Here is a 25,147-nt window from a genome sequence, read left to right on the forward strand (position 1 = left end):
AAGCAAACAGTGACATCATCACTTCCAAAGCTGAGTGTGACTCGACACAGGTGCTTATGAGCAGCAGACACTCGGCTCTGACTTTGACGAACACTCCCAGGCATGAAGTAAAACCCATTTATCGGCTGTTCTAACAAAACAAATCTCCAACTAACTCAAAGGGTAGATTTAACCTGACATAAAGGTGAATTCAAACAATAAATACACAGTTTGAAGTACCAGCAGGAACTACAGCTGCATTATTGTGCGTCAGCAGGTGATCACACAATCCTAAACTTAAAGTATTACTAAACCAGAGAGAAAGGTTAAATATACACTCACTCCTTTAGGAGAGAAGACGCCCAGTGTTCCTCCATCTTCCTTTATGGACACGCCCATCTCCACCAGCAGGGACTCTCTGAGGGAGTGAATGAGAAACAGAGACATCAGTCACCATCCGTGTTTCTTCTCTTTGTTCATGTTTCCAAATGTTTTCCCCTGTGAGTTACTGAACAAACACACTCAGCTTTTCCACCTAAACACTCTAAACACTACAGTTCCCATGAGCCTCGTGTGCCATGGTGAATAAAGGGTCGTTAAGCCTGTTGTTGCCTTTATGAACCGTGTGAAATACCAAAAGTCGCATCACTCGACTGACATAAACCGCGCTTCGGTGGGTTTCTAGACTTTTAAACCTTGCGTGGTTGCTGTTGCCGGGTTACAGACAAGAGTTTTTGACTCCATGTCAGTGCAGACGCTCCAAGACTTCCTGCTAATGCAGACGAAGATGCAGCAGCTGAGATGAGACTTTTTCTACTCCTACACCTGCCCTGAGGTTTTGTCTGATAAGCGCAGGAGAAAAAGAGCCCACGGCACCAGTACGAACGCTGATGCTCACGGTAGCGTTAGCACTTTTACAAGTGACAACAAAACACATTGACTAAATTAACTGAAGACATGTAAAAAGCTCAGAGTCAAATAAAACGAACCTCTCCAGACGAATAGATTCTGTTTTTCTCAGTTTCTCCTCCCATGTCTCGTTCAGCTCAGCGATGATTTTCTCTGTTTCCTTAAAGCAAAAACACACAAACGTATTGTACTATAAACGCATGACTATAAAACTTCTTCATTCTCACTCAAAAAAGGTGAAATAGCAGCTCCTGTTTGCAGTTTAATCATAGATGTACAGAAAACTGTTCGTGGATTTCTTTTAAACTGAGAAAATCTAAAAAGTTGAGGCTTCCCAGACACGTTCTGAAGTTGTAAGTCAGTTTTTTCATTGGATTTCCAGAAAACTATACAAAAAATAATATATCTTTCTGACAGTGGAAGCCACATGTTTCACAAATTTAGATATGATGGAATTATGACCCGGAAACGTGCGAGGTGATAAAACGTCTCGCCCTACCATCAGTCTCTCAGCTGCTTCCTCTTTGCTGATGTTCTCTGTGGACTCTCCCTCCTCCCTTTCCTCTCCATCCTCGATCAGCTGATCAGGGTCAGCGGGTGTGTCCCCTTCAGATACCGGCTCAGCGCCTGCACAGGAAATAAAACATTTATTACAAAAACATAATGGACCACTTTTGTATTTTTTTTATTTAAGTGATTAAACACAAATGCACGGTCTTATTAGATTCCCAATAATCCACATAAACACATAGGGTGACCTGGAGGGGCGGGGCCATTCTCAGGCGTGATCCCATTGGATGTGAGAGCCAGCTGAAGAGGGGAGGGGGACGCACCTGCGACACCACCGGGGCCGTTGTTGATGTTGTTGTTGTTGTTGACTGAAATGCAGAAAGAGAGCAGGGAAGAAAAAAGTGAAAAGGAGGAGGTTTAATTTCTAACATGCTGGCATCTCAGCAATCCTGCTTATGTAACGACAGCTTGTAAATATCCTCACTGACACACACACACACACAGACACACACACACACACACACACACACACACACACAGACACACACACACACACACACACACACACACACACACACACACAGTTGCTGTTGTCTGTAAATAACCGTCTCTACAGCCTGCTGCACATAGACATGCCGTTCATACCAGGTCCAAATGAAAGAACAACAGCATGTGATGTGTACAGTTTATTAGGCTGTAAACAGACTGCATTCCATGTTTATATGAAGTGCAGTCTGAGTATCACATGCACAGCGTTTCTGTGTTTAGCAATGCATAGTGTTCACAATAGAAAAGCACATGCACTTTTTGACATGGAGAGATCAAAATCATGCAGCAGCAAGATAATGATTAACCTCATGTTGTGGACAGATAACAGATAACATCACATTTTCTCTTGGTTGAAGTTAAAGATTATGAGCTATAGCCCTGCTCCTTCCCTCTGCTAATGCATTTGTATTAGGCTCTAGTCACACGGGGCTGGAGACCCGTTGACAACCACCTGTTGCAACTGAAAAACTTGTATTCCCCAAATGATTGCTGTTGGCACAAAAACTTGTTACAGAGAAATTTACAGTGCTGCACCAAAGCCCTGCAACTGCTTTGCTCTTTAAGAGATTGCCTTGGTCTCCAGCAGTTTGTTTGGAAGATGCAGTGAAATGTGTGGCACAAACCATGAGCAGAGATCGTTTGCCTTGAAAAATCTGCATCTTTTGAAATGTGCTGGTTTCAGTAGTGAGGCTGTTATAATGTAGTTCAAGTTCCACAACAGCAGAGAGAGTAAACTGTGAATAAATGCTGACCAATCTGCATCTTCCATATAAACTATTGGCGACAAAGGTAATCTGTCAGCACCCAAAGCAATCGCAAGCAAAGTTTGGGTGTCGGGACCTTCTTTGTGACATTTCTCAGGTTTTCACAGGTTTTCAGGCCTGTGTGAATGAAGTGTTAGAATCACCATAGCTGTGTAGCTTCCCACCATCATTAGCCAACTAGCCCAACTTCACCAAAATAAATGTTTCTTTACATCCAAAGTAACAGCAGAGCTGAAAAGATTCAGTTTTACAAATATTTCAGTCAGAAAATCGCCTCATTCATTCTTTTTCTCATGCTTACTTTGATGTTAAACTTTTACTGTAAGACCTGGAAGAAGTAGGATTTGGACCCAGGCGTCAGACTGAACAGCAGATAAGGTTCATTATTCTGTATAAAATGTGTGCATACCAGCATTGTCCAGCAGCTCCTGCAGGCCCTGAGAAAACAGCAGATTTCTCAGTCGCTCCACTTCAGCCTTCAGCTCTCGGATCAGTTTGGCGTTTGGATCTTCATTGATCACAGCGTTACAGCGAATCTGTTTGGCACGGTCAGCATACCTGGAACCGAACCGGAGAGAATTAAGATTATATTGATCTGACTAAATCATCTGCTGCCTAAAAACACATTAACTGATCCATAAAAAGCCTCATAGACAGATGACACCCAGTAACTGACCTCAGAGTGCTCAGTGTTTCTTCGTAGTTGATGTCAGCAGGACTTAGCGCAGCAATCATTGCTGTGCGAGAGTTTCCTCCTGAAAGAAGCACACATCAAACCTTTAAGGTACTTAAACTAAGTCTGATATTAACTCGGCAACTCCATACATGTCTGTGTGGTTAAGTGTACTATTAGCCCTGACAGGTTAAGATGTACTATAAGTCCTGATACAACAAGTCTTATTAATAGTTTGGTCAAAGAAACATGCCGTTGGTCCTAGTATTGACAATATTACTAATGGCTGTTAGCCTTAAATGACTCTTTCTACTGTTCTCCTTTAACACTGGACCTACCAATGCTCTACTTACCCAGGTTTTCCTTCAGTAGCCAGGTGAGAACAGAGTCTCTGTAGGGAATAAAATCACTTTTCCTCTTTTTACTGCTCTGCTGCAGATCAGAGACAAGAAGCAGTCAGCAATCATCTCCCACATTGCACACATCTGATATTATTTGACTTGTAAATATGGACAGTGTTGAATTACCATTTCAGCCAAAGCTGAAATCACTTTTCCTAATGTGGTCAGAGATTTGTTGATGTTTGCTCCTTCCTGCATGCAAACATACAGTGAATACATGATGAATCTGGCACTGGATGCATGAAAATGAGCAGCACATGAGTAGATACATAATGTGATTGCTCCACATTATCTCCAACCTTGAGCCGCGTGCCCTTTGCCCCAGAGGAGTCTGCTCGTTCACTTCCAGCCAGGTCGACCAGACTGATCTTACTGACCTGAAGAGAAAAGTTCAAGAATCAAAATAAAGACCTGACATTTGGAAGAAAATGCCCCGCGGGGACAAAATAGAGAAGCAGACACACTTTCTCAGTGTCCAGGCTGGTCATCTGATCTCGTCGTTTTTGGGTGAAGACGATGGTGAAGACGGCGTGGGACCTGGATGACGTCTCATTCATGTTTGTAGCTGCAACCGTCCTGCAATCAGAAATGAACTTGATTATTTTGATGTTACTGCAATTCATTCTTTATAATAATAATAAAAAAATTATATTTATAACAAATCTGCATGTTTTAACCAGGCCTAACTAGAATAAGAAACATCGGCTAATGGGCAAATAACATATCACCAGTGATGGACTGACTGGGTATCAATCTGATCTTGGCTCAAAAGATAGACAACAAGTCTACAGAGCTGCTGTATTATGTGGTGGATTGGTTACCAGTAGGAAACCGTTTATGTTTTTCAAACTTCCTCAGACATCTGCAGCCTTTTGCACTTTCTTTAAAACTTCGACCTCTGAAATTATCTGGAAGAAAACTGACCGAGCTTTGTTGCCGGCGTCCATCAGGTCCCGGATGTCCGTGAATCCAGTCACAGCCAGTTTGGACAGATCCTCCACGTAGGGCCCCAGGATGGGATGCTCCCGGACCCGAAGGGTGCCCTGGGACTTTGGGTTCAACAGGTCCCGAACCCGCTCGCAGTAGATCTCCATGTAGGACACCTGTGATGGAGAAGATGATGTTTAATCAGGGAAATCGATTTAACTAAAACTGATCTAGGTTAGATGAGGGCTTACCTCGACGGAGTAGGTCAGGTCAGGATCTGTGTTTTCTCCTGTTCTCTGAAACAAGTCCTCACATAGCTGAACACACAGACAGACGCACGTTAATATAATTCTTCATCAGTTATCCCTTTGAATCAGCAAACATTAAAGCGACAGCAGCATTTTAATGCAGCAATGATGTGATATGACCTGTGGTATGATCCCTTCCTGACCAGGCTCCTGTTTGCCCATCATAGTGTAGCTCTTCCCTGCACCCGTCTGTCCATAAGCAAATATACACACATTGTATCCTGGAAAACAACAACCACAACATTACAAGTTATTGTAAAATTATAAATAACTCATTCCTGTATTAGACATTAAGACCATCAGCCAGCCTATGTAGAATATAATCGTGCTGTCATGATCAGCATCATCATCAGCAACAACAGTATCATTTTACACATCAGTATCAGTAGAGTAACAAGTATCAGCGTTGTTACTGGTCACCATTAGTCTCATTAGCTACATAGTTGGAGCTGGACTGTGGAGGACCGAAACCGCCAAAATAATTTAGAATTTAATAAAAAAAATATTTCCATTATAGCAAATAGAGGTTGGGCTCTTCTTTGACCTCTGAGAGGGCGTTCAGGCTTACCTTCGAAGGCGTGCAGCAGCATCTCCTCTCCAATGTCCTTATACACCTGTGTCTGAGAGGTGAAGCCGGGGTCATCGGGCTGCAGGGACACAAACACACTGTTATCACTGATTTTGGGTTATACTATTGATGTTTTCTGTGTGTGTGTGTGTGTGTGTGTGTGTGTGTGTGTGTGTGTGTGTGTGTGTGTGTGTGTGTGTGTGAGACAGAGAGAGTGTGTTATCACCGTTGTGTGTGACCAGTAGGAGTAGTCAAAGGTGAAGTTCTTGGCTCCATCTTTGGGCTGTTTGGGATTGGAGATGCCTGGAAAGAATCATAAAAGAAACAACCTTCACTGCATGACGAGAAGTCTGTGGACACACTCCAGTTTTATTTCTTTTCTCCTCACTTTCAAATGTGGAGGCAACAAAGTGTCACTACTGAAGTGGGGATATCTGCATGTGACCACTCCCAGCATTCACAGAATATATGACGGGCTCTGCATATAAGTATTTGTCAGATGGACACACAGCTGCTAATAACAGCCCTGCTGCAGCAAAGTCTATTAATAAACAGCCTGTGTGTGTCTGTCAGTTTATGCAGCAATCGGATCAGACGTCACATGACGTTCCCATGGGAACGTTGAGGCCATAAAAGCCCCTAACCCACAGAAGGGTTAGGTAAGGAGAGCATCAGCATTATTTATTAAAATCAATAGTGACTGTTAGCTTCAAGCTAAATGCTGCTATTTCTATTCCAGTTCAGGGACTTTTTTATTCTTTAGTCACATTAAAGTGATGTCACAGTGATGTCATGGCTAATCTGCGACGAGCAGGTTCACAGCATTTAAATCGAAGGTCAGTTTTAACTTCATTAACGCTCGTGACAGAAGATTGACCTCCAAAACACCAACATGGGTGCTGCCACAATGCTACACCTGAGGCTTTAATATGTGTAGAGGCTATATCCATGTTATACACAGCTTATGATTCAAGGTCACAATAAAAATCCTCATTACATCATAATGAGATGGTGATCATAAAAACTCTGTTCTCTTAGCCAGTGGTGTGTCCTCATCATGCTGTGTCTTATTATGAGGACAGTGACAGGCCTCTCGTTATCTAAAAACCTTTGTAATATATTTCTCTGGTTTCTAATTTATTTGTTCTTCTTTCTTTATCTTTTTGAGGACGTCTGTATGTTTCAGATCCTGTGAGGACGTCTTCAGGTTAGTGTCTCAGCGAGGGGCCCCATAAATCCTAAAGGACAGAACGTGTGTGTGTCATTCTTACAGGTGGTGTTTCCCTGCATCTGGATCACACACTTTGCGTTGCGTCCTGTCTCTCTGGAGTTGAACGGGCGGACTCGCACCGCCACCTTCACTGATGCACCCGCCATTTTTCAGCTCCGCCCACCACCTGAGGACAGCCAATGAGAAAGCACGGTTTAAAAAATCGTCATAAACATACAGAACAAAATCCAAATCACATAGCACAGAGGGTTTCTTCACTACTTTTGTCAATTTTAGTGTCTTTCTGCTGATCCTTTAGTCGTGTTTCTACTGTTTTTATTGTGGTTTTAATATCTATTTTTTCCATGGACCTCCAGGCTGCTCAGACCACTTTTCCTCCTCTTTCCCAGCACTCCTCCCTTCATTTTACGAGCCGGGTTTTTCCTCATTCCCGCTCTTTTCTTTCCCTCCTCTTCTTTTTCCAGTCCTCAGTTTTCCATTCCCCCGTCATCCTTTTTTCCTTTCCTTCTCTTCTCTGTCCTCTTCCATACAGTTTTCATATAGTCCTCACCGCTTATTTTTCCCCTCGTCCTTAAGTTTTCCTCGACTCTCTAAACTGCCTTTTCTTTTCTTTCTTCTCTTTTCTGTTTTACGGTTTCTGCCTTTCTTATCTTCTCCCATTCATCTCCATCTTTCCTTTTCTTCCTCCTTTTCTTGTTAATGCACTCTTACTTCCTCTATTCATCTTTCTGCTTATCTCCTCTTCCCTTTCTCGTTATGCTTTTGTTTCCCAGCTTCTCTCGTGCTTTTATTCGTCTTTCTTACCTCTAACTCATCCGAAGCATTCAAACAATGTTTCCTCCTCTCTCCCCCTTTCATTAGCGTCTCCTAAGCTCCTCCCTTCATTCTTTCCCCTCTCTTGACATTCCTGTTCTTCCTCGTCTCCACGAGGCTCTTTTTCACCCGTTTTCCTACTTTTTTCCTTTTTATTGTTCCTCTTTTTCCCAAACCTTTATGTCTCTTTGTGTGCCAGTGTATGCCGATCTCCCTCGCCTCGGGCATTTTTACACTCCAGTCGGGTTCTCGTGGGAAGGAACCTCATCAGATACTGTTACAGTCAGTGTGTGTGTGTGTGTGTGTGTGTGTGTGTGTGCGCGCGTGCGTGTGTGTGTGCGTGTGTGTGTGTGTGCGTGTGTGTGTGCGTGAGGTCTGTTAAACAGTGAGCAGGTTATTGATCTGACAGTCAATCATCTATCAGAGTGGGATGATCATCAGCCTGTTTGCGATTGGTCTGCTGGTGTTGATGTGTTAGCACGTGTGTGCGGCTGCTCTATAATTTCGTCCTCGGCGGTCTGTAATAATCACATGACTGACATTCCAACATAAGCTCACTGAGCGGCGACTCGGGGAAGTCCTGAGCACTTAATGTTTCCATCGCTTCACTGTTTTATAGAGAAAACTATCTGACGTGGATGAAAAGTGTGTGATCCTCTGGTAGAGGAGTCGTCTCACTGATTAACCACGGAAACGCGACACGACTGCACCGTGATGCTACAGCGTGGACATCTCCTCTGAAAAAACAACCTTTGGTTCAGCTCAGAGTTCACATGAATCCACAGCAAGCGCATTTTAGTTCGTTCTGAGGCTTAAGGAGAGTGTCTGCTGAAAAATGTTCAGTTTCTCTGAGTATGTGTTTCACAGTGCTTTCTAATCCAGTGCCTGAGTACCAGTCTCTTTCACACAGGTGCTTTTCTCTAAGCACTTTTAACCTCACATTAACACTTCGATAAACACACAGAGCAACTAATGCTTCGGTATTTTGCCCAAGGACACTTTGGCACACACGCTGGAGTAGCCAGGGATCGAACCACCAACCTTTCAACTAGTGGACGATCTGCTCTACCTCCACCCTGTCCTCCAATCAGACTCCAGCTTCAACCAGAGCATTTTAGGCCCCTTCACCACCCACCTACAAAATATATAAGGACTAACTGTGTGGTAGCTCCAACAGCACCGTTCACAATAGCAAACGAGTGAACTAGTGAACATCAATGGACATCAGCCAAACAGGTGTGGCTCAGGTGGTGGAGCAGCTCCTCCAACCTACATGTCAAATCCTCCATGGTCAATTTTCTGAACCCAGAGCTGTCCCAGAGTCATCCACCCGAGTGTGTGAATGTTAGAATAAAACAGAAAAATGTTTGTATGTCTGTATGAATAAGTGACTGAATCTTGTAGTAAGTACGAGCCTCGAGTGCTTAAATGAAGTTGAAAGGCACGCTATATAAACATCAGTGCATTTATTCCATCTTTGGAGACGCTTGTGTGTGAATGAATTCCTGATTTTACTGAACAATTTATTCAAATAAAAAAACGAAACCACCCTCGGAAGTACATTTAACTGAGTACAATCCTGGCCTCACTATCGAGTAAACCTAACTCTGTCTGTATCTTGTTCCCTTTTTGATTCAGGAAAATAGTGAAACATAACACTACAGCTTCGTTTGCAGGTTTAGAAACAAACACGGATTAATCCGCCACTAAAACTAGTCCCTGATATACACACCTTTCCCCCTGCTTACGCGTAAACTCCTCAACATTAAATAAAAAACTATAAGAGCGACATTAATGACGATAAGACTTTGTTGGAGTGTGTAGCGCAGGAATCGGGGGATCGATTGTTGGGTCTCTGTGACGTCCTGTCTCAGATCAGGTTGGTTTGTTTCCTCTGTGGTTGAGTGAGATGTCAGTATGGGGATGCTCATGCAAAGAGAAACAAATGAAGCGGCGCCCAACTTCTGCCTTTGCTGACTGCACTGAAGCATCACACATGTTTAAACCAAAGCAGCAGCGAATCATCTTTGTGTGTCGTCTCAGTGAAGTGAGACTGATGAAACCAGAGCGCGACTCCGAGGACCAACGGACGGTTTTACTTCAAGTTTGTTTGACATTCCTGCTGTAAATTTGATCTGCTGCGGTTTTGATTTCATTTCCATCTCAGCCTTTAATCTCATAGCACAGAGGTGACGCTTCTCAGATCAAACCCGGAGATACTGAAGCAAAGCTGGCAGCAAGTTCTTCACAGGGACAACAGGACGGCATTAAAGAGCAACAAAAACATCGTTTCACTTTTTCTTCTCTCTCCTTGTGTGAAATATAGCAAACAACAAATCAGTCGTCACTACGACCGCGTTTGTTATTCTTTCTGCTGACACGAATTTTAAACCATGGAAACCCCCACACATTTGTCCCCTTTCATATTTCACAAACTTTAATGCTCGTCAGTTATTAGAAATGCCAGCGATAACATCCACTGACGTCTGTGGCTGATATTTATCTGCTGCCTGCACTGGTTAAATGCTCAGAAATGATGTAATCAGTCCTGAATAAGAGAGGAAATATGAAGCGATGAAAATGATTAAAAAAAATATCTAAAAACATATTTAAGAAACTGTTATTTCAAATGGTGGAACCTGCAAACACGTAGGAATGTTTAACACTAAACACAGAGCAGCTCAACATTATGAAAGCTACAGTTGTGTCATTTATTTAAACACACGCGGCAGGAAAACAACTAATAAACCTCAAACAAGCTCCTTTCAGGCTGGACTGTTTTTATTCAGGCTCAGTCTGAAGCCAGTTTTATTTAACTCTGTGATCAGGTTTTACAGGTTTTTCTGTTTGAGTAATGTGATCATTATTAATATGAAACATCACGAGTTTCCTCAAGCATCACAAATCCAGACGCCATTTACAAACGCAGGCAATGGTCCTCAAATCGTGGTCAGCTCTTCACACACACTGTGACATCATCGCTCTGATCAGCACCGTCAGTCTCGCTGCACATTTCCACACAGCTGCATCAACATCTGCAGCATCTGCAGCACCTCTGCTTCTGACTTTGTATTAATTCTTTAAATACTTTTTAACCCTACATGCAACCCTACATTTAAATGATTTTATGTTATACTTTACGATTTTTCTGTTTTTGCAAACATTTTTAATGTTTTATGACCTTTTATATAAAGCTTTTTTATTTTCTATTTTTAAATGTATTGAAATTGTAATATTATTATTATTATTATCAATATTACAATAAAAATTTTCATTTTAATTTAAAAAATAATATAAGAAATTCTAAGGGATTTCCAATTTTCACAATTAAAAAACTACATTTTTTATATTATCTTTTATTTATAGAAAATTTCCTTTTACTTTGTTACTTTGTTAAAACATCCTTTATTTCCTGTGTAAGACACGTTATTTACATTTTCTTAACATTTCATAGACTGCTCTGACATTTCTTGTGACATTAAATTATTCATTTTCAAGATATTTTTCAATATTTGTAATAATTTTTGGTTTTTCACATACATTTTTTTGCCCTTTTAAATAAACGAGTTCCAGTTTCAATTACAATTTTTAAACAGTAATATCTGGTATTACTTTCCTAATACTTTATTTCATTCTTCATTATTTAAAATTTCCAGTGATAATATTTGTTTGACATTTTTAATGTACATATTTTGTGCCTGTCAACACCATTAATTAATTATTATAATTAATTAACTCATTTAAAGATTATTGTTGATCTCTCGTGGTTTCTCCTTTACCAACAGCTGATCACAGACAGATGTGAACAGATGTGAGTTATTTTAAACTTTAATGACTTAAACTGAACTCCTAATGATTGTAAATGTCCTTTGCTGTAAGGGGACAGTGAATGCAGCATGCACACAGACCAGCAACTACAGTGTGTGTGTGTGTTTACTCTGCTAACAGACAAGATGGTGGACACAGATACTGGATTGTGTGTGTGTGTGTGTGTGTGTGTGTCTCTAGGTGAGCAAGCAGCCTTCATACCATAGAGCCCGGCAGAAACGCTGACTTCACGCCACAGGCATCCCAGCACACACACACACACACACACACACACACACACACACACACACACACACACACACAGGGAGTGATTCAGAGTGTTGCGGTGGAACAGGCCCGGTTGGTCGAGCTGCTGTTGGACAGACTAACCAGCTGTTTAAACATGCAGGGAAACAAAGAGGTTTCCAGCTTCACGGGAAAAAACATCCAGCCGTGCTCGTTGTTGCAGCTCTCGCCTTTAATCTCACAGCTAAACCAGCTGGATCGTCTGCCAGCCAATCAGCTACCTCTCAGACAGAGACAGAGCGAACTCAGACAGAAATTACACAACACACACAGAGTCACACCACATGAGCAGGAGTCTGGAAACAGAGGCAGCCGCAGTGTTGCAGAGAATCCGTCTCAGGCTCAACATCTGTCTCTCTCTGCACTGAAGCAGCAGCTCAGACTCAAAGACAAGTTTTCACACAAAGGTGGTAAAGAAAGGAGGACGAACGTGAGGCGATCGGATGCCTCTCTGATGGCGTCATGTGACGATAACCATCTCAGCCTGAAACACGAAACTGCATCTGCAGATATAAACACGACCTGGGAAACTTCACCAATAACAAGAGTTCAAGTGACTGACGGGAAAATGGAAAAGTCCCGCGCTCGCTTGTGTTTACCTGCTCACGCTACCTGCGCGCTCCCAGGTAACCTTAGAGAGACTCGGCTTTCTGAACAACAGCAAGAACGTAAGGGAAAGGACGCTCAGCAAGAGAAATCAATAAAAGGAGCAGTCGTCTGTAAACACAGTCAGTAAACTCGCTGTGTGCTGTAGGACGAGTAAGGCCAAAGTCACACAAGCCTGGAGACAGTCAGCAACACACACACACAGCTGGGGCATGCACATTTTCCCCTAGCAACAGGTGGTTACTATGAGGTCAGTGTGAGTGGGACTTGAAGGTGAGTAAAAGTGAGCCTTTGGTGAACAAGTTCAAGACATACAACTTTTTAGTTTAAAAAGTCAAATCTGATCTCAATCTGAACTCCAGAATAATATTTGGATCAGAAGCCTCCAACATAACCTTCACAGGGGTTCAAGAAATCTTCCAGAAGAAAAAAATCAGTTTTTAGTGGGAAACATGCAAAATTTCAGGTCCCTGCTGTCATCAGTTCCCTCAAAAAACATCTAAAGAATGACTGTAGGGGTTTTCTTAAACATTTATCAAAAACTTGATAGGTATGGACTCGCAGGAGTGGAGCTCAGGCCAACCAAGAGTGATGGATGCTGGGAGTCACAGTGGTAACAGCAGCAGGAAGCCAGCTCTCCCCCGACGTCACATCTCAGGTAAACCTTGCTGTCAATACACTTTGACCCCTCCAACATCCTGATTCAGACTCTGTAGTCCTTTAAACGAGGACCTGCACAAACGCATCTCTGTGTTTGTCACAGCTGCAATATCGCTGTGACACCCTGAAACAACAACATGACAGCTCAGCATACAGGAAACAAACTCCTTCCACCGTGCACAGTCTCCTCAGATCACTGAGTGAAGGACAAATGCAAACTTTAGCCAGTAACTAAACACGTCTTCATGTAAAGCAGGACAGAAATGATCCAAAAAACCACTTTAAACAAAGCCGAATGAGGCCTGAACAGCACCTCTATGCAGTGAAGTCAAAATGTAAGGACACAGTTCACTTTATTAATGTGATACTGAAGAAAACTTAAAAACTGACAGATTCTCAGGTGACTTCTGCACATGCAACGAGTGGCTGTTTTCATCTATGCTCGATTAACTTCAGACATTAAACCCTGAGTAAATTGGAAACGTGTGGATTTCTTCACTCTACTGAAGTTTATTCATAAACACTGTTTCCATAAAAAACTTCACAGATTAAAGGACACCGTTCAGTTTTCTGTGGGATCATCCTGCAGAGAAAAACATCTCACGGGTTGATTATTGATCTGCTGTAAAGACATCATCACCATCTGACAGTCATGTGTTCAGACTCCCACAGCTCCGCTCCCATGTGCCGGCCTCTGTGGAGGAATGTGATAATGAATGGTCTTCATACCGCACACACACACGTCCTATGGTAACATATACACACAGAAAGCTAAAGATAGCCATCGGCTGCACTCGACGCCCAGTTTGCACAAAACTTTTTACACTGTTTGATCAGAGCTGGCTTTGCATCCTGGTCACATGACCTGGAACCCCGTGCTGCTTTCAGTGCAGTGGGAGATATTAACAGTGCAGCCTCAGCGTGGATAATGAAAGCCTCACACTTACACACAGTCAGACTCATCAAACTCCCCAAGAGCAGGAAAACAAAGTTGCAGTTTCTTTAGTGGCCACTTGAGGCAGTCTCCAAAAAGTGATTCAGTCCCCATAGACTTCCACGTTGCGATTTCCAACTTTACAGAATAAACAATGACCTTTGCACAAGCTGTCCAAGACTCTGAGCTCCGGTATTGTTAGGTGAAATTGCCTCAACACAGCCTGCCTCTCCCTTATGACTGCTGGGAGAGGCTACAATGCTCCCCTGACCCCTGAACTGGATGGATGGATGGATGGATGGATGGATGGATGGATGGATGGATGGATGGATGCTAGTTAACACTAAGTAGCAGCTGTGATCCTGACTGATAACAAAGATGGCTGATGACCACCTTCTCAACCAAATACAATCAGCTCCGACTCCAACAATCCAACACGGTAGCTTTGGCATCTTTCATAACTGTCTATGATTTTAGTTGGTCATGAATACATCAGTTTACAGTCAGTACTAGTCAATGACTTCCATCTTCCATCAGGCCTCAAACACTTTCAAAAAGCTGCACTAAGCTAAAGGGCTTCTATTTACATGGCTTTATTTGTTGGTCCAACATAGGCATAAATCCTGCAGATGAGAGAGAACAGCACTGAGTCCTGATGTTTGAGGAGTTGAATCAAAACAACAGGTCCTTTTACTCTGACATTACAGCTGTGCAACGAATCTAAATATAGAACCACTGGCTTCTAATGACTATAAAAACAAGACGATCCAAAGAAAGCTTTTAATGCTTGCATTCCTTTTTTGCAAACTTTTCTCCTTTGGTCTTATGTTATAAAACCAGCCCTCTCTCTAAAAGCCCCAGACTCACTCCCCGACAGGTTGTGGCAGGTCAGTTTGAGCCGGATTGACAGAAAGATGAAGCTGAAACCAGTTCAGCCATCTGGGAACAGTTTGGTTTCAAAGTTTCTTCCACAGAGCAACATGAGTTTCACTTTAAGTTTAAAATGGAGCAGCGGAGCAGCCCAGCCTGATATGTACACAACAACATTTGTAGTTTAAGACTCCAGCTTTCAACAGCCTCAGACAGAAGAAGACAAAACAGGAAATGGGACAAACCAAATAAAGTCATTAACTAATTGCAGCAAACATCCTGTCCTGTTTGTCAGGTTGCAGTTTGATGTCTGTTCAGAGGAAAAACAAGTCCAAACATCATAACTGAAGCATCATTTTTTTCTATCCGATCAGACTAAAAGTCATCAACACAAATTAAGCTTCGGCAATCATTAGTTTTCTTTCTTTTCCTCAAACTTTCTCTTCTCCATATGAATAAGGAAACATCTAAATGGTGTTTCAGTGTTCAGTCTTCATAAAAGAGCTTTTCTCTTCTCTGTGGTCCTTATCAGTAATCGGATTACCTGGGAACAGCTGCTGGTTAATAAGTTTAGAGATTTAAGAGAAGAAGCAGGAAACCTGTAAACACAGGTGGGCAGGAGGAGGCTGAACTTTACCGCTTTGCAGTCAGGCTCATGCTTGATCTCCAATCACCTCCACAATCCGCTGCAGCCATATTTGTTTCCATCAGAAACCAGCAGCAGTGACGCTCTGCTGCAAAAATGTTGAATGAGTGCCAGTTTTAGGATGCCATGTGCGTATGATTAATGTCTGCTCAGACAATAATGCTGGCTCAGGCTGGTGGCTGTCAGCTTTGTACTGATTGATGGTGTCACCATGAGTGAGGCGGTATTTCTTAACGCCACATGAATTTGTTTATGCTAGGAAGGTTTAGACTGGTGACGGCTCAAACAGAAGAACTTTACCTGAAGAGAGACTCTCCTTCAGTCTCATGTTGTGCTGCTTTACATAATGTGGATGTTTGGCGGGGCCACCATTGGTCTGCAGGCCTCATATTGAGGACCAGAGTTCTGAAAACACCAGTGATGTTTCAACTCTTGCAACACAACACTCATATATGCATGGAACGACTCTATTTGGCAATCCAGCACGTTTCCTAGAAGACTGCATTAAATAAACTCTGCATGTGCTCATCGTCAGTGCTGCAGCTCATTTCTTTCACTACATTACAAACAGCTGTTTGCACAGACAGCTCCTGCCTCTCCACCAAACACCCTCCCAGTGTTGGTGTAACCTGCAGGATCTGCAGGTTAGGCAGATCCTACTGCTTTTTTTAACCCCTCCTCCGCCCCAGCATCCACCTGCAGTCTCCGGTTTCCCAGTCACTCCTCCCAGTTTCTATGTGTATCGTATATGTGGTGACTAATGAGCTTGACTCTGACTGTGATCTGAAGCTTTCAGGAACCATTTCAACTTTCTGACCGCAAACCGACAAAGAAGAATTATCAAATGTTCCCTGTAAGCATCCTGCTGTTTCCAGGGAACGGTTAACAGTAAGACAACTCAGCGAGGGAACGCTTGGGGTCACAAAAACTTTTTTCAAAAACTAGTTTAATTTTGCTTTCTTCTTTCTTTGTTAGGAAATACTGAAATGTGCTGTTCTTGGTCTGGGGAAAAAAACCCAAACTTTACTTTATAAATTGTGGAGAAATTGCAGTGAGACTGTTGTTATGGCAGACTCGGTCTGCAGCTTTCAGCTGAAAAGCTGGAGGTGAATAGTTTGGTTACAAAACCTGAATGGAGACGGTGGTTGAGAAGTTAATCAAAAAACATGAAATGATGAAAAGACCTAAACAACATGCTTTTGAGTTTTTAAGATTTGTCTCTTAAAACATACCCATTAACTCGTTAAACTACCAGAGGGCTTTTATTTTGAAATTTCACAGCATTATAGCATCCCAGTAGTGTTTGATGATTGGAGTTTAAAGAGTTGTAAAGAACCACTTCTGTTCAATTGCAATGTCCTGGAGCTTTTATTTTGAAAATAACCTATTTATTTTGAAAATAGTCGCCTGATCAAAACAATGCATCCATCTTTTATATACAGTCTGTGGAGGCCAAAATCATAAACAACATTTTCGGTCACGATTATTTTACACAACTACCCACTAGGGGTGGGGGAAAAAATCGATACTGCGTAGTATCGTGATATTTCGCTTGCTAATAATGTATCTATACAGGGACAGCAGAAATCGATATTTTGTTACAAAAAAAGGTTTTTGTGCTCTGACTTCAGAGCACGTTGATCCTTTTTCTGAGCAAGAACCCTGACATTCCTTTACTGTCCAAATGTGTTTAACTTTTTTTTGGCATCAATAAACATGACGGTTTACTTATTTTAATTTAAGACATGTTTTATTTTAATTAAGTTTAAAACTTTTTTATTTAATGTAAAATTCTATTTTGTTTTAATTTACTTTCAAATTCTTCAGTTGCTGAAGGGGCTGCATAGTTTTCATAAATAGCTATAATTGTACCAGATGGTTGCATTCAGTTAAGTTGGACTAGACTGTAATACAAACCGTTCAGTTTGTCAACAATAAAACTGAAATGAGAGAAAGACGGAGTGTTTGATATTAGATAAAATGAATATTGATAAAGTTTACCTTTATGTACAGAATCTGAATATCGCAAAATATTTTTAAAAATTGCAATAATATCGTATCGTGCGTTAAGTATTGTAGGAATATCGTATCGTGGGATGTATGGTGATTCCCACCTCTACTACCCACAGACTTTGGAAAAACTTTTTTTTTTTGGAAAGACAGATTATTTTTAATTAAATTACCTTTAAATATATAAAGTGAGGGAACTCTGAGCTCCATGAACATTTCTGATGAGTTTATGGTCTTAGTCGTTGGTTTGAGCCAAACAGGATGACAGAGGTGTGAAGGAAAGGAGTGAAGATTTAGGGTGGAGGATCTGACAAGTCACCAGTTTCTCCATCAGGTCCTCCCCTCAGTCATCAAACACCAAGACAGCAAAGGATAAAAAGCTCAGATGAAGTCCTCAAAAATCTACATTTGACCTATTAGGTTGAATACATACAACTACATCCATCTTTTATCTACAGTCTATGGTTGAGAAGCACCACCCAGCCTCTGACATGTGTATACTTCCTCTCTCAGACAGTGAGGACCAGCGAAATAGTCCTCATTTCCCTCATCTAAACCACAAACAAAGATAGATATCCACACTCTGACATGAGGAGGAGACGGTTTGTTTAAGGTTTTGTGGCGTTACCCAATAACGTCAGAGCAGAATTCAAACAGCATGCAGCTAAAAATACACACACACACACACACACACACACACACACACACACACACACACACACACACACACACACAGAGATAGCTCAGATGCCAGCTGAGAAATGCTTTAGCCTCCTGGGCTAACTTTAGCGAGGCCGACATGAGCAGCGGCAGAGGAGAGTCTCAATATGCTGAACTCTGCGGGGCCAGAAGTATGTGGACACACCTGTGCTCATGCTGAGGGCAAAGTTCAGCAGGTAATAGCAGGATTTAAGCCGACTACATCTGTAAACAATGAGCAGATTAACGCTCCCGCTTCTGGGATGAAGTAAGTCCATTCGTCCACATACTTATGGTCACATGAACAGCTATGACATTGATGTAACGGTGAGTAAACAACCTGAGGCTGAGATAAAAGGCAGTTCTTTGAAAGAGCCGGTTTGTTGGCAGTTTAGTAAACACAAGTTTCAAAATAAAAGCTGAGAAATGCACTTGAAAGCACGCAGACAGCCCCGACTGATCACCTGGATCATCTCGGCGCAGGACTGAGCGGCACGGAGAAACTGGAAACACGAGCCTCAGCTGTGATTTCTCAATGCAGAAACATTATATTAGCGGCTGTTTGGAAACTGACTCAGTAACTGACTAATCACAAATGAAAATGAAGGACTGACAAAAGCAGATGAGGGCAACGTTTTTCCCCCTCAGGCTGATGTAGATACAGTAAACAAAGGCCTGACAAATGTTAACATTGTTATTTTGTGTTAATAAAACACGTTAAAACAAAGATGTATTCCCAGAGAAACTGCTTTACACTGTATGATGAACATTAGACAATTTTAATCCGTGTATACAAAGTAAATACCTGAACAGAGTGAGTCACATGAGCTGTATCTTTAGTGACTTGTAGCAAACGACCAGTTCAGGATCTCAGTTCGGAGTTATCAAGCTTTCCTTGTTTCTGAGAAGCGAACGGATGAAATAAGCTATCATCTGTATGTTTGTGTCGATGCACATGCATGCACAGAAGCATTGTGCTAATGTAAATTACCTTAATGTAAACTCACATAATGCACAATGACCAGTGTAAAGATCTGTTTTTTATTCAGCTTGGTCTAAATGTGTAAATTATTATTATTTTAATATGTTCTAACTAGGGCTGTTCGATATAACGATATATATCGGATGACGATATAAAAACATCTATCGTTTCATTTTACGCTATCGTTTGTTTCGTGGTGTCGCAAAATAAACTGTTCACGGCAATATTTTTTCATTATTTTGATATTTCTGATGGTCACTGTAGTGGCTATATTCATTTCTTAAAGTTCTCTCTTTCTCTTATATTTTATATAACCACACTATGGACGGACAAGCGCCTGTTTTTATGCGTTGTACGTTAGCAACGACGGTAAAACCACCGCGTGTCCGCTTGTTTATTTTCCACATAAACCTTTCACAATAAAGCTCAAGATCCTGTTGAGACTTTTCAAAATAAACTGCATCACGTGAAAGATGCAGACTATTTACGGATGAGAAGCAAAAAAGAGCCACCAGGTGCTAAAAAATAAATCTTAGACTCAAACGTTAGAACAGGCTTTTCCCCGCAGCACGCCGTGTAATAAATACTCACAAAAAAACGGCGGCCGTTACAACTTATGTCTAAAAATGTGTAGTTTCATGCATTTGTTAAAAACTCGACTCCAGGTACGCGACGCCCAGCTGGAAACACTTCACGCAAGTCGAGCTGCCCGAGATTCACAGAATTTACAGAAAATGTTACATTTTTATGATTTATATCGTTATCGGACGATAGAATTCTTATATCGGGATATGAGATTTTGGTCATATCGCACAGCCCTAGTTCTAACACAAATACAAATTACAGATTATGCAGCACTTATTCAACAACAGCTGGTATAAAGCTGTTGTTACATCACTGTGCACAAAGCGACCAATTAGGTGAGTGTAAAAGTGCTGGAATGCATCTGAGGGCTTTTATTGTGAAATGCAGGAACAGGAAGAAACCCGCTTTGCCAATGTTTAGAAAAAGTTGGTGCATATGTTCTAGTGACAGACATCACTTCTGGATCCAGAAACCAGTGGGCGATGTCGCAGTAGCTGTGTCCATCTTTTATATACAGGCTTCCGTTCTGATGAATGAAAATGTGTTTAAAGTAGATTTAGTTTAGTTTTTGTTATAATTTGATGATGTAATGTTTAATATTTTGCATCAATCCCTGCTGACATCACAGACTTTGTCTTCTGATAATCTTTATCTGATTCAGACAAGACAGCTAACCGAGAAAATAATCTGCAGATTAATCAATAATGAAAATGTTCTCTAGCACAGATTGAGCTCCAACTACCATTTAGCAATAAAACTGCAGATTACCTGAGAATACCAAGAATACCAAAAAACATGACACTGATTATCACAGCCTGACCTTCACAGAGCACTGCTGCAAACGATTATCATTTTCATTATCAGCGGGCAGCTTTAACTCTGAGACACGGTGCCGCTTTCAAGGTGATGCATCTCATTTAGTCTTAACTCCAGCCCCATTATTCACTTTATAATAAAACAAGAGGAAATAAATCAGCAGGTCTTCCTTTTCAGATGCATAAATCCGCAGAGATTTGCATTCTTTACAGGATTGTGCTTGAAACAAATGGAGACATTTGTGCTCAAAATAATGAAAAATACATTTAGAACAACTAAGACATTTAACATGCGGGGCAAGAAACCCCTCACACTTTAAATTATGAATAAAACTGAGTTGAAATGAACTAAATCCACAGGTTGTTTATTTGTATTTACTGTTCTTAAGTTTCTAAACTTTTATTTACTGTAAAGTTGAACTTCTAAACTAACCGAATCTGTTTTCCAAATGAATAAAAACGACAAATGACTGAAAATATGAATACATGAAAAGAAGAATTAACACTTAAATGGATTAATAACACATAAAGGTGGAAAAGTGCAGTAAAAGTACCTCAGTCATAATAACAGCATTAATAACTATGTGTGCTCCGCTCTGATTGGATCCCGTTACCGGAGATGACTCACCTGTACAGGACCGGAGGAAACCGTGAGTCTCGTGGAAGCCACACGATGCCCCGCTCACTCTCTCTCCATGCCCACCTTCAGTCAAATCAAACAAATAAACAAACAAAGGCACGCGGGGCAGCAGCCTCTCTTGGTTCCGGTCCCGGTGCGGGCCTGTCGGTACCGGGACAGCCGGGCAGAGAGGGTGGGGGTGGAGGGATTTGGGTGGGGGCGCTGCTGCCTCACAGAAAAGTTCCAGCGTACACTAACCGGAGCTGCTCCCGGGAATAACGGCAGCACCGGCGCCTCGAGCTCAACTTTTCTCCGGGCTGACGTCACCGTCCGGTGAGCCCAGGCTGGGGAAAGTTGAGGCCCGCCGCTGGCTGCTGGGGCGGTGAATCACGGCAGCTCCGGGACAGCCCGTCGCTGGAAAAAGTTGCTAATCCGGTGGTCAGTCCGCCTCCTCGCGCTCCTGTCCGCGTGGAGCGGGCCTCGAGCGGCGAGCCGGGAGTGAGCGGAGAGTTTGAACGGAAAAATGGAGGAAAAGGAGAGAGAAGAGAAGGGGAGAGAGGCGGAGAGGCTGGCCGGTGGCCTGGCCGCGCGGCGGGTGAGTGCGTGTGTGTGCGGGCGCGTCCCCGTGACGGAGCTGGGACGCTCACAGACGGACAGAGGTCTCACTCTGCTCGCACACGTGACTTATGATACTTTTAGTTACATTGTAGTTGTCCGCGCGGGACTTTGTAACAAAAATGTAACAAAGTGTTACTTTTACCACCACTGATGAAAAAACTAGTAAAAGCGTTCATCATTAAAGATGCTCATAAGCAACATGACAACCGGAACAAGGAGCTACATTAGGGTTGAACACGTCATGCCAGTGTTTCCACGTTGAAATGAAGCTGATCTGAGCTTCTCTATAAATAAGTGCATTACATTTTAAACATGCTTCTCTTTGTGCTCAACTAAAAACCTTTATGTTTAATAAATAACGCACATAATTCAGAATACATACATAATTTAATTAAAAGCTGAAAATCGTCCAGTGCTGCCGTGACAGTGGTGACTTGCTCTGGGATCAGTGGGGAACGTACAGGCATGAGCCGCTAATGAACTCTGAGTCTACAGGATCGCTAACTGAAGGCCTGGTGGAGTGAATCATCTCACTCCGAGACGATCTCTGGCGCCATGTCGTCCCTGATGGTGGAGGAGTTAAAGGAGCAGTCCGTCTGTTTCCCAGACCACAGTCACCCTGAGGGTTGATCAGCTGTTGTAACTGATGCAATCCAAACTGAGTGATTCAATCTAAGATGGACTTCTGAGCAACGCTCCAGAGACTGTAGGAAAACTGCTCTCTTATCATTTTAATCAAGATAGTAAATTCCAGCCACACTTGAACAGAGTCATGTCAAATATTAGTGTTTTGTGGGAAACGTGCAGCATCATGCCTCCGGCAAAGATAAGATCGATGTGATCTTCATTTTTTACAGAAACCATCGCTTTTGATGTCCACTATAATAAAAATTCATAAATTACATTAGATTCAGCAGATGTTGCAGAACTTCATTAAGAATCTGTCAGTTTTCAGGTTCAGAGTATAGTAGTGGGAGCTGTGTGCACATTCATGGGTTTACTGCACACAGGAGCTACTGATAGTTAATTTAGCTATTCTTAACAACTGGAAAAATCTGAAAAATACACGACTGTATTTGTGTTAATGGGTAGAGCAAAATATAAATGGTAAATGGCCTGTATTTGTATAGCGCTTTTCTAGTCCCTAAGGACCCCAAAGCGCTTTACATATCCAGTCATCCACCCATTCACACACACATTCACACACTGGTGATGGCAAGCTACAATGTAGCCACAGCCACCCTGGGGCGCACTGACAGAGGCGAGGCTGCCGGACACTGGCGCCACCGGGCCCTCTGACCACCACCAGTAGGCAACGGGTGAAGTGTCTTGCCCAAGGACACAACGACCGAGACTGTCCAAGCCGGGGCTCGAACCGGCAACCTTCTGATTACAAGGCGAACTCCCAACTCTTGAGCCACAATCGCCGATATAAGAAATGCATCTCTGTGTAATGCTTAAAACTGAACAGCACCACAGTGTGATTAAAGTAAATTAACTTCTCTGTTTGATGAGTAAACACGTTCTTATCTTGTGTCTTTTTGTATGCGTGTTTAAGGTAAAACATCACAAGTGTGCCTGTGTGTGTTTTATGCTGTTTACACAGTCATGCTGTGGCGACTTGACTTCCTTTAACGGACAAAAAGCACATCCCCATAAGACAGGTTATTCCGTTTCTGGGTGAGGACTTTAGGGTGGGAGTCCCGGGAAAGGTTGGAAGTTGTGTGACGTCCTCTGAAATGAAAAAAAAAACAAAAAAAAACTACTTTGTGTGTCTATTGTTTCTCTGTCTTTGTGAGGACTGTGGGCAGTCCTCCTTTGGGACCTTTAAAGGACTGCTGGAGGGGTCAGTTCTGGTTTTCAAGGACATGTGACTCTATTATCTCAGGGAGGGTCCTCACAAAGATAGCAGTACGAGCTTGAGTGTGTGCGTGTCTATAAAACAAGAGAAGGTGGAGTCAGGAAACACCTGGAAGTCAGGAAACACACACACACACACACACACACACACACACACACACACACACATATACATTACAGAGTTTCTGTCAACATGCTGCTGATTGTGCCTGACCTTTGACCTCCTTGTGACTCATAGCATAGTTGAAAGTGGATTGGTCCACATTTTGCCTCCTTCAGGAAGGCCTGGGATTGTCCTGTGATGTCATAAATTTGAGGTGGAGCTCAGAGGTCAAAGGTCAACACTTTGCCGAGTTAAAGGGAAAATCCCCACAGCTGCTGCGCCCTCTGCTGGACACCACTGAACATTACAGCACAGTGTCTGCATCACTACTGATAGGCAGTCAAAATCAAAACATGAAACTTTATAGAACTCCTACTCTCTGGATTTCATGTTTTATAATGAGGGGTTACAATTATTTGAATTAAATTATTCGTTAAATTATATAATTACATTATATAATTACATTATTTAAAAATGGCCTCAGATATGACATATTAAATTTTGTTCTTATCGATATAAAAAACACATGGACCTGGAGGTTTGAGATGTTCTAGATGTTTGTGGCTGCAGCTGAACTAAACAGTGAGTGAATTTTTAGGATGGCACGAAAATGCATCTTTGGAAAGTAAATAAGTGCTCTTCATTTAACACAAGACAAAAGGAACCAGAGCAAAAATACTTTTATTAAAAATCCTAATTATCTTGTTTTAATGATCACAGGGAAACTCAAATGGCTTAAATCAAAATCCAGTTCATGGCCACTTCCTCAGTACAGGTATTTCAGGATTGCTCCTTAGAGTCCTGCTTCAACTATTCTTTATGTGAAAAAATCATGCATTTGCCCAAAACAAAAACAAAACCTGGCCCCTAACATTTTCACAAAGTGAAATATTATCATTACACAAACTTTAAACTATGTTTTAAAAGGTTTTACTGTTTTTCCCCTCATTTTTGTTGCTGTTTTCCAACCTCAGAGCCACCACAGAGACTCATATAGCTTTGTATTTGTGTTTATTTGATGGCACATATTAACATTGCAGCATTTAAACACGTATATAGCTGATGCAGTGCATACAGGATTTCTAGCCAAAGCTAAGTTGTAGGTCTTGCCCCTGGTTCTGCTTTTAAGACACAACATATCCATACAAGTATAGGATCAAACAGTTCAAAAGCAACAACAACAATGATAATATTCATAATAATAATAAAGTACTGACAGAGGTGTTTTTAATATTTTCTTGATGTTGACATTTTTTCATAAAGCTAAAAGCCTCAAATAAAACCAGATTAACAGGCAGCAAAGGAAATCAGACTGTTTGTTTTTGAGTGTAGTGCCTGAAGAGGGCGCTCTTACTCTGCAGGAAAAAGAGCAGCGTTCACTCTGCAGCGTCTCAT

The 25,147-nt window shown here is 41.9% G+C and overlaps 1 protein-coding gene across 3 annotated transcripts in view; it reads right to left on the reverse strand.

Annotated features, from left to right (window-relative positions):
- The window catches only part of LOC146713020 (kinesin-like protein KIF1C), a 31,992-nt gene extending 10,224 nt beyond the window's left edge, over window positions 1–21,768 (reverse strand). For 2 of the 3 annotated variants that reach the window (XM_085452265.1, XM_085452263.1), the window contains exons 1-17: window positions 21,181–21,768; window positions 6,860–6,985; window positions 5,815–5,891; window positions 5,589–5,667; window positions 5,141–5,241; window positions 4,964–5,029; window positions 4,710–4,888; window positions 4,250–4,361; window positions 4,085–4,162; window positions 3,912–3,977; window positions 3,738–3,816; window positions 3,388–3,466; window positions 3,121–3,269; window positions 1,647–1,766; window positions 1,388–1,515; window positions 969–1,048; window positions 322–397 (exon numbers count right to left, since the gene is read on the reverse strand). In XM_085452265.1, the coding sequence (XP_085308391.1) occupies window positions 322–397; window positions 969–1,048; window positions 1,388–1,515; window positions 1,647–1,766; window positions 3,121–3,269; window positions 3,388–3,466; window positions 3,738–3,816; window positions 3,912–3,977; window positions 4,085–4,162; window positions 4,250–4,361; window positions 4,710–4,888; window positions 4,964–5,029; window positions 5,141–5,241; window positions 5,589–5,667; window positions 5,815–5,891; window positions 6,860–6,965 (1,575 nt within the window). In that variant the 5' untranslated portion in view covers window positions 6,966–6,985; window positions 21,181–21,768. Of the gene's footprint in view, window positions 1–321; window positions 398–968; window positions 1,049–1,387; window positions 1,516–1,646; window positions 1,767–3,120; window positions 3,270–3,387; window positions 3,467–3,737; window positions 3,817–3,911; window positions 3,978–4,084; window positions 4,163–4,249; window positions 4,362–4,709; window positions 4,889–4,963; window positions 5,030–5,140; window positions 5,242–5,588; window positions 5,668–5,814; window positions 5,892–6,859; window positions 7,946–21,180 lie in introns of those variants that run through there. The other variant, XM_085452264.1, reaches the window with a different exon arrangement.
- Window positions 21,769–25,147: the final 3,379 nt, after the last annotated feature.

The sequence above is a fragment of the Copadichromis virginalis genome, linkage group LG3 (genome assembly GCF_057382275.1).
Source record: "Copadichromis virginalis isolate Kocher_CV1m ecotype Utaka linkage group LG3, C_Virginalis_male_GT1.1, whole genome shotgun sequence".
NCBI classification, from domain to species: Eukaryota; Metazoa; Chordata; class Actinopteri; order Cichliformes; family Cichlidae; genus Copadichromis; species Copadichromis virginalis.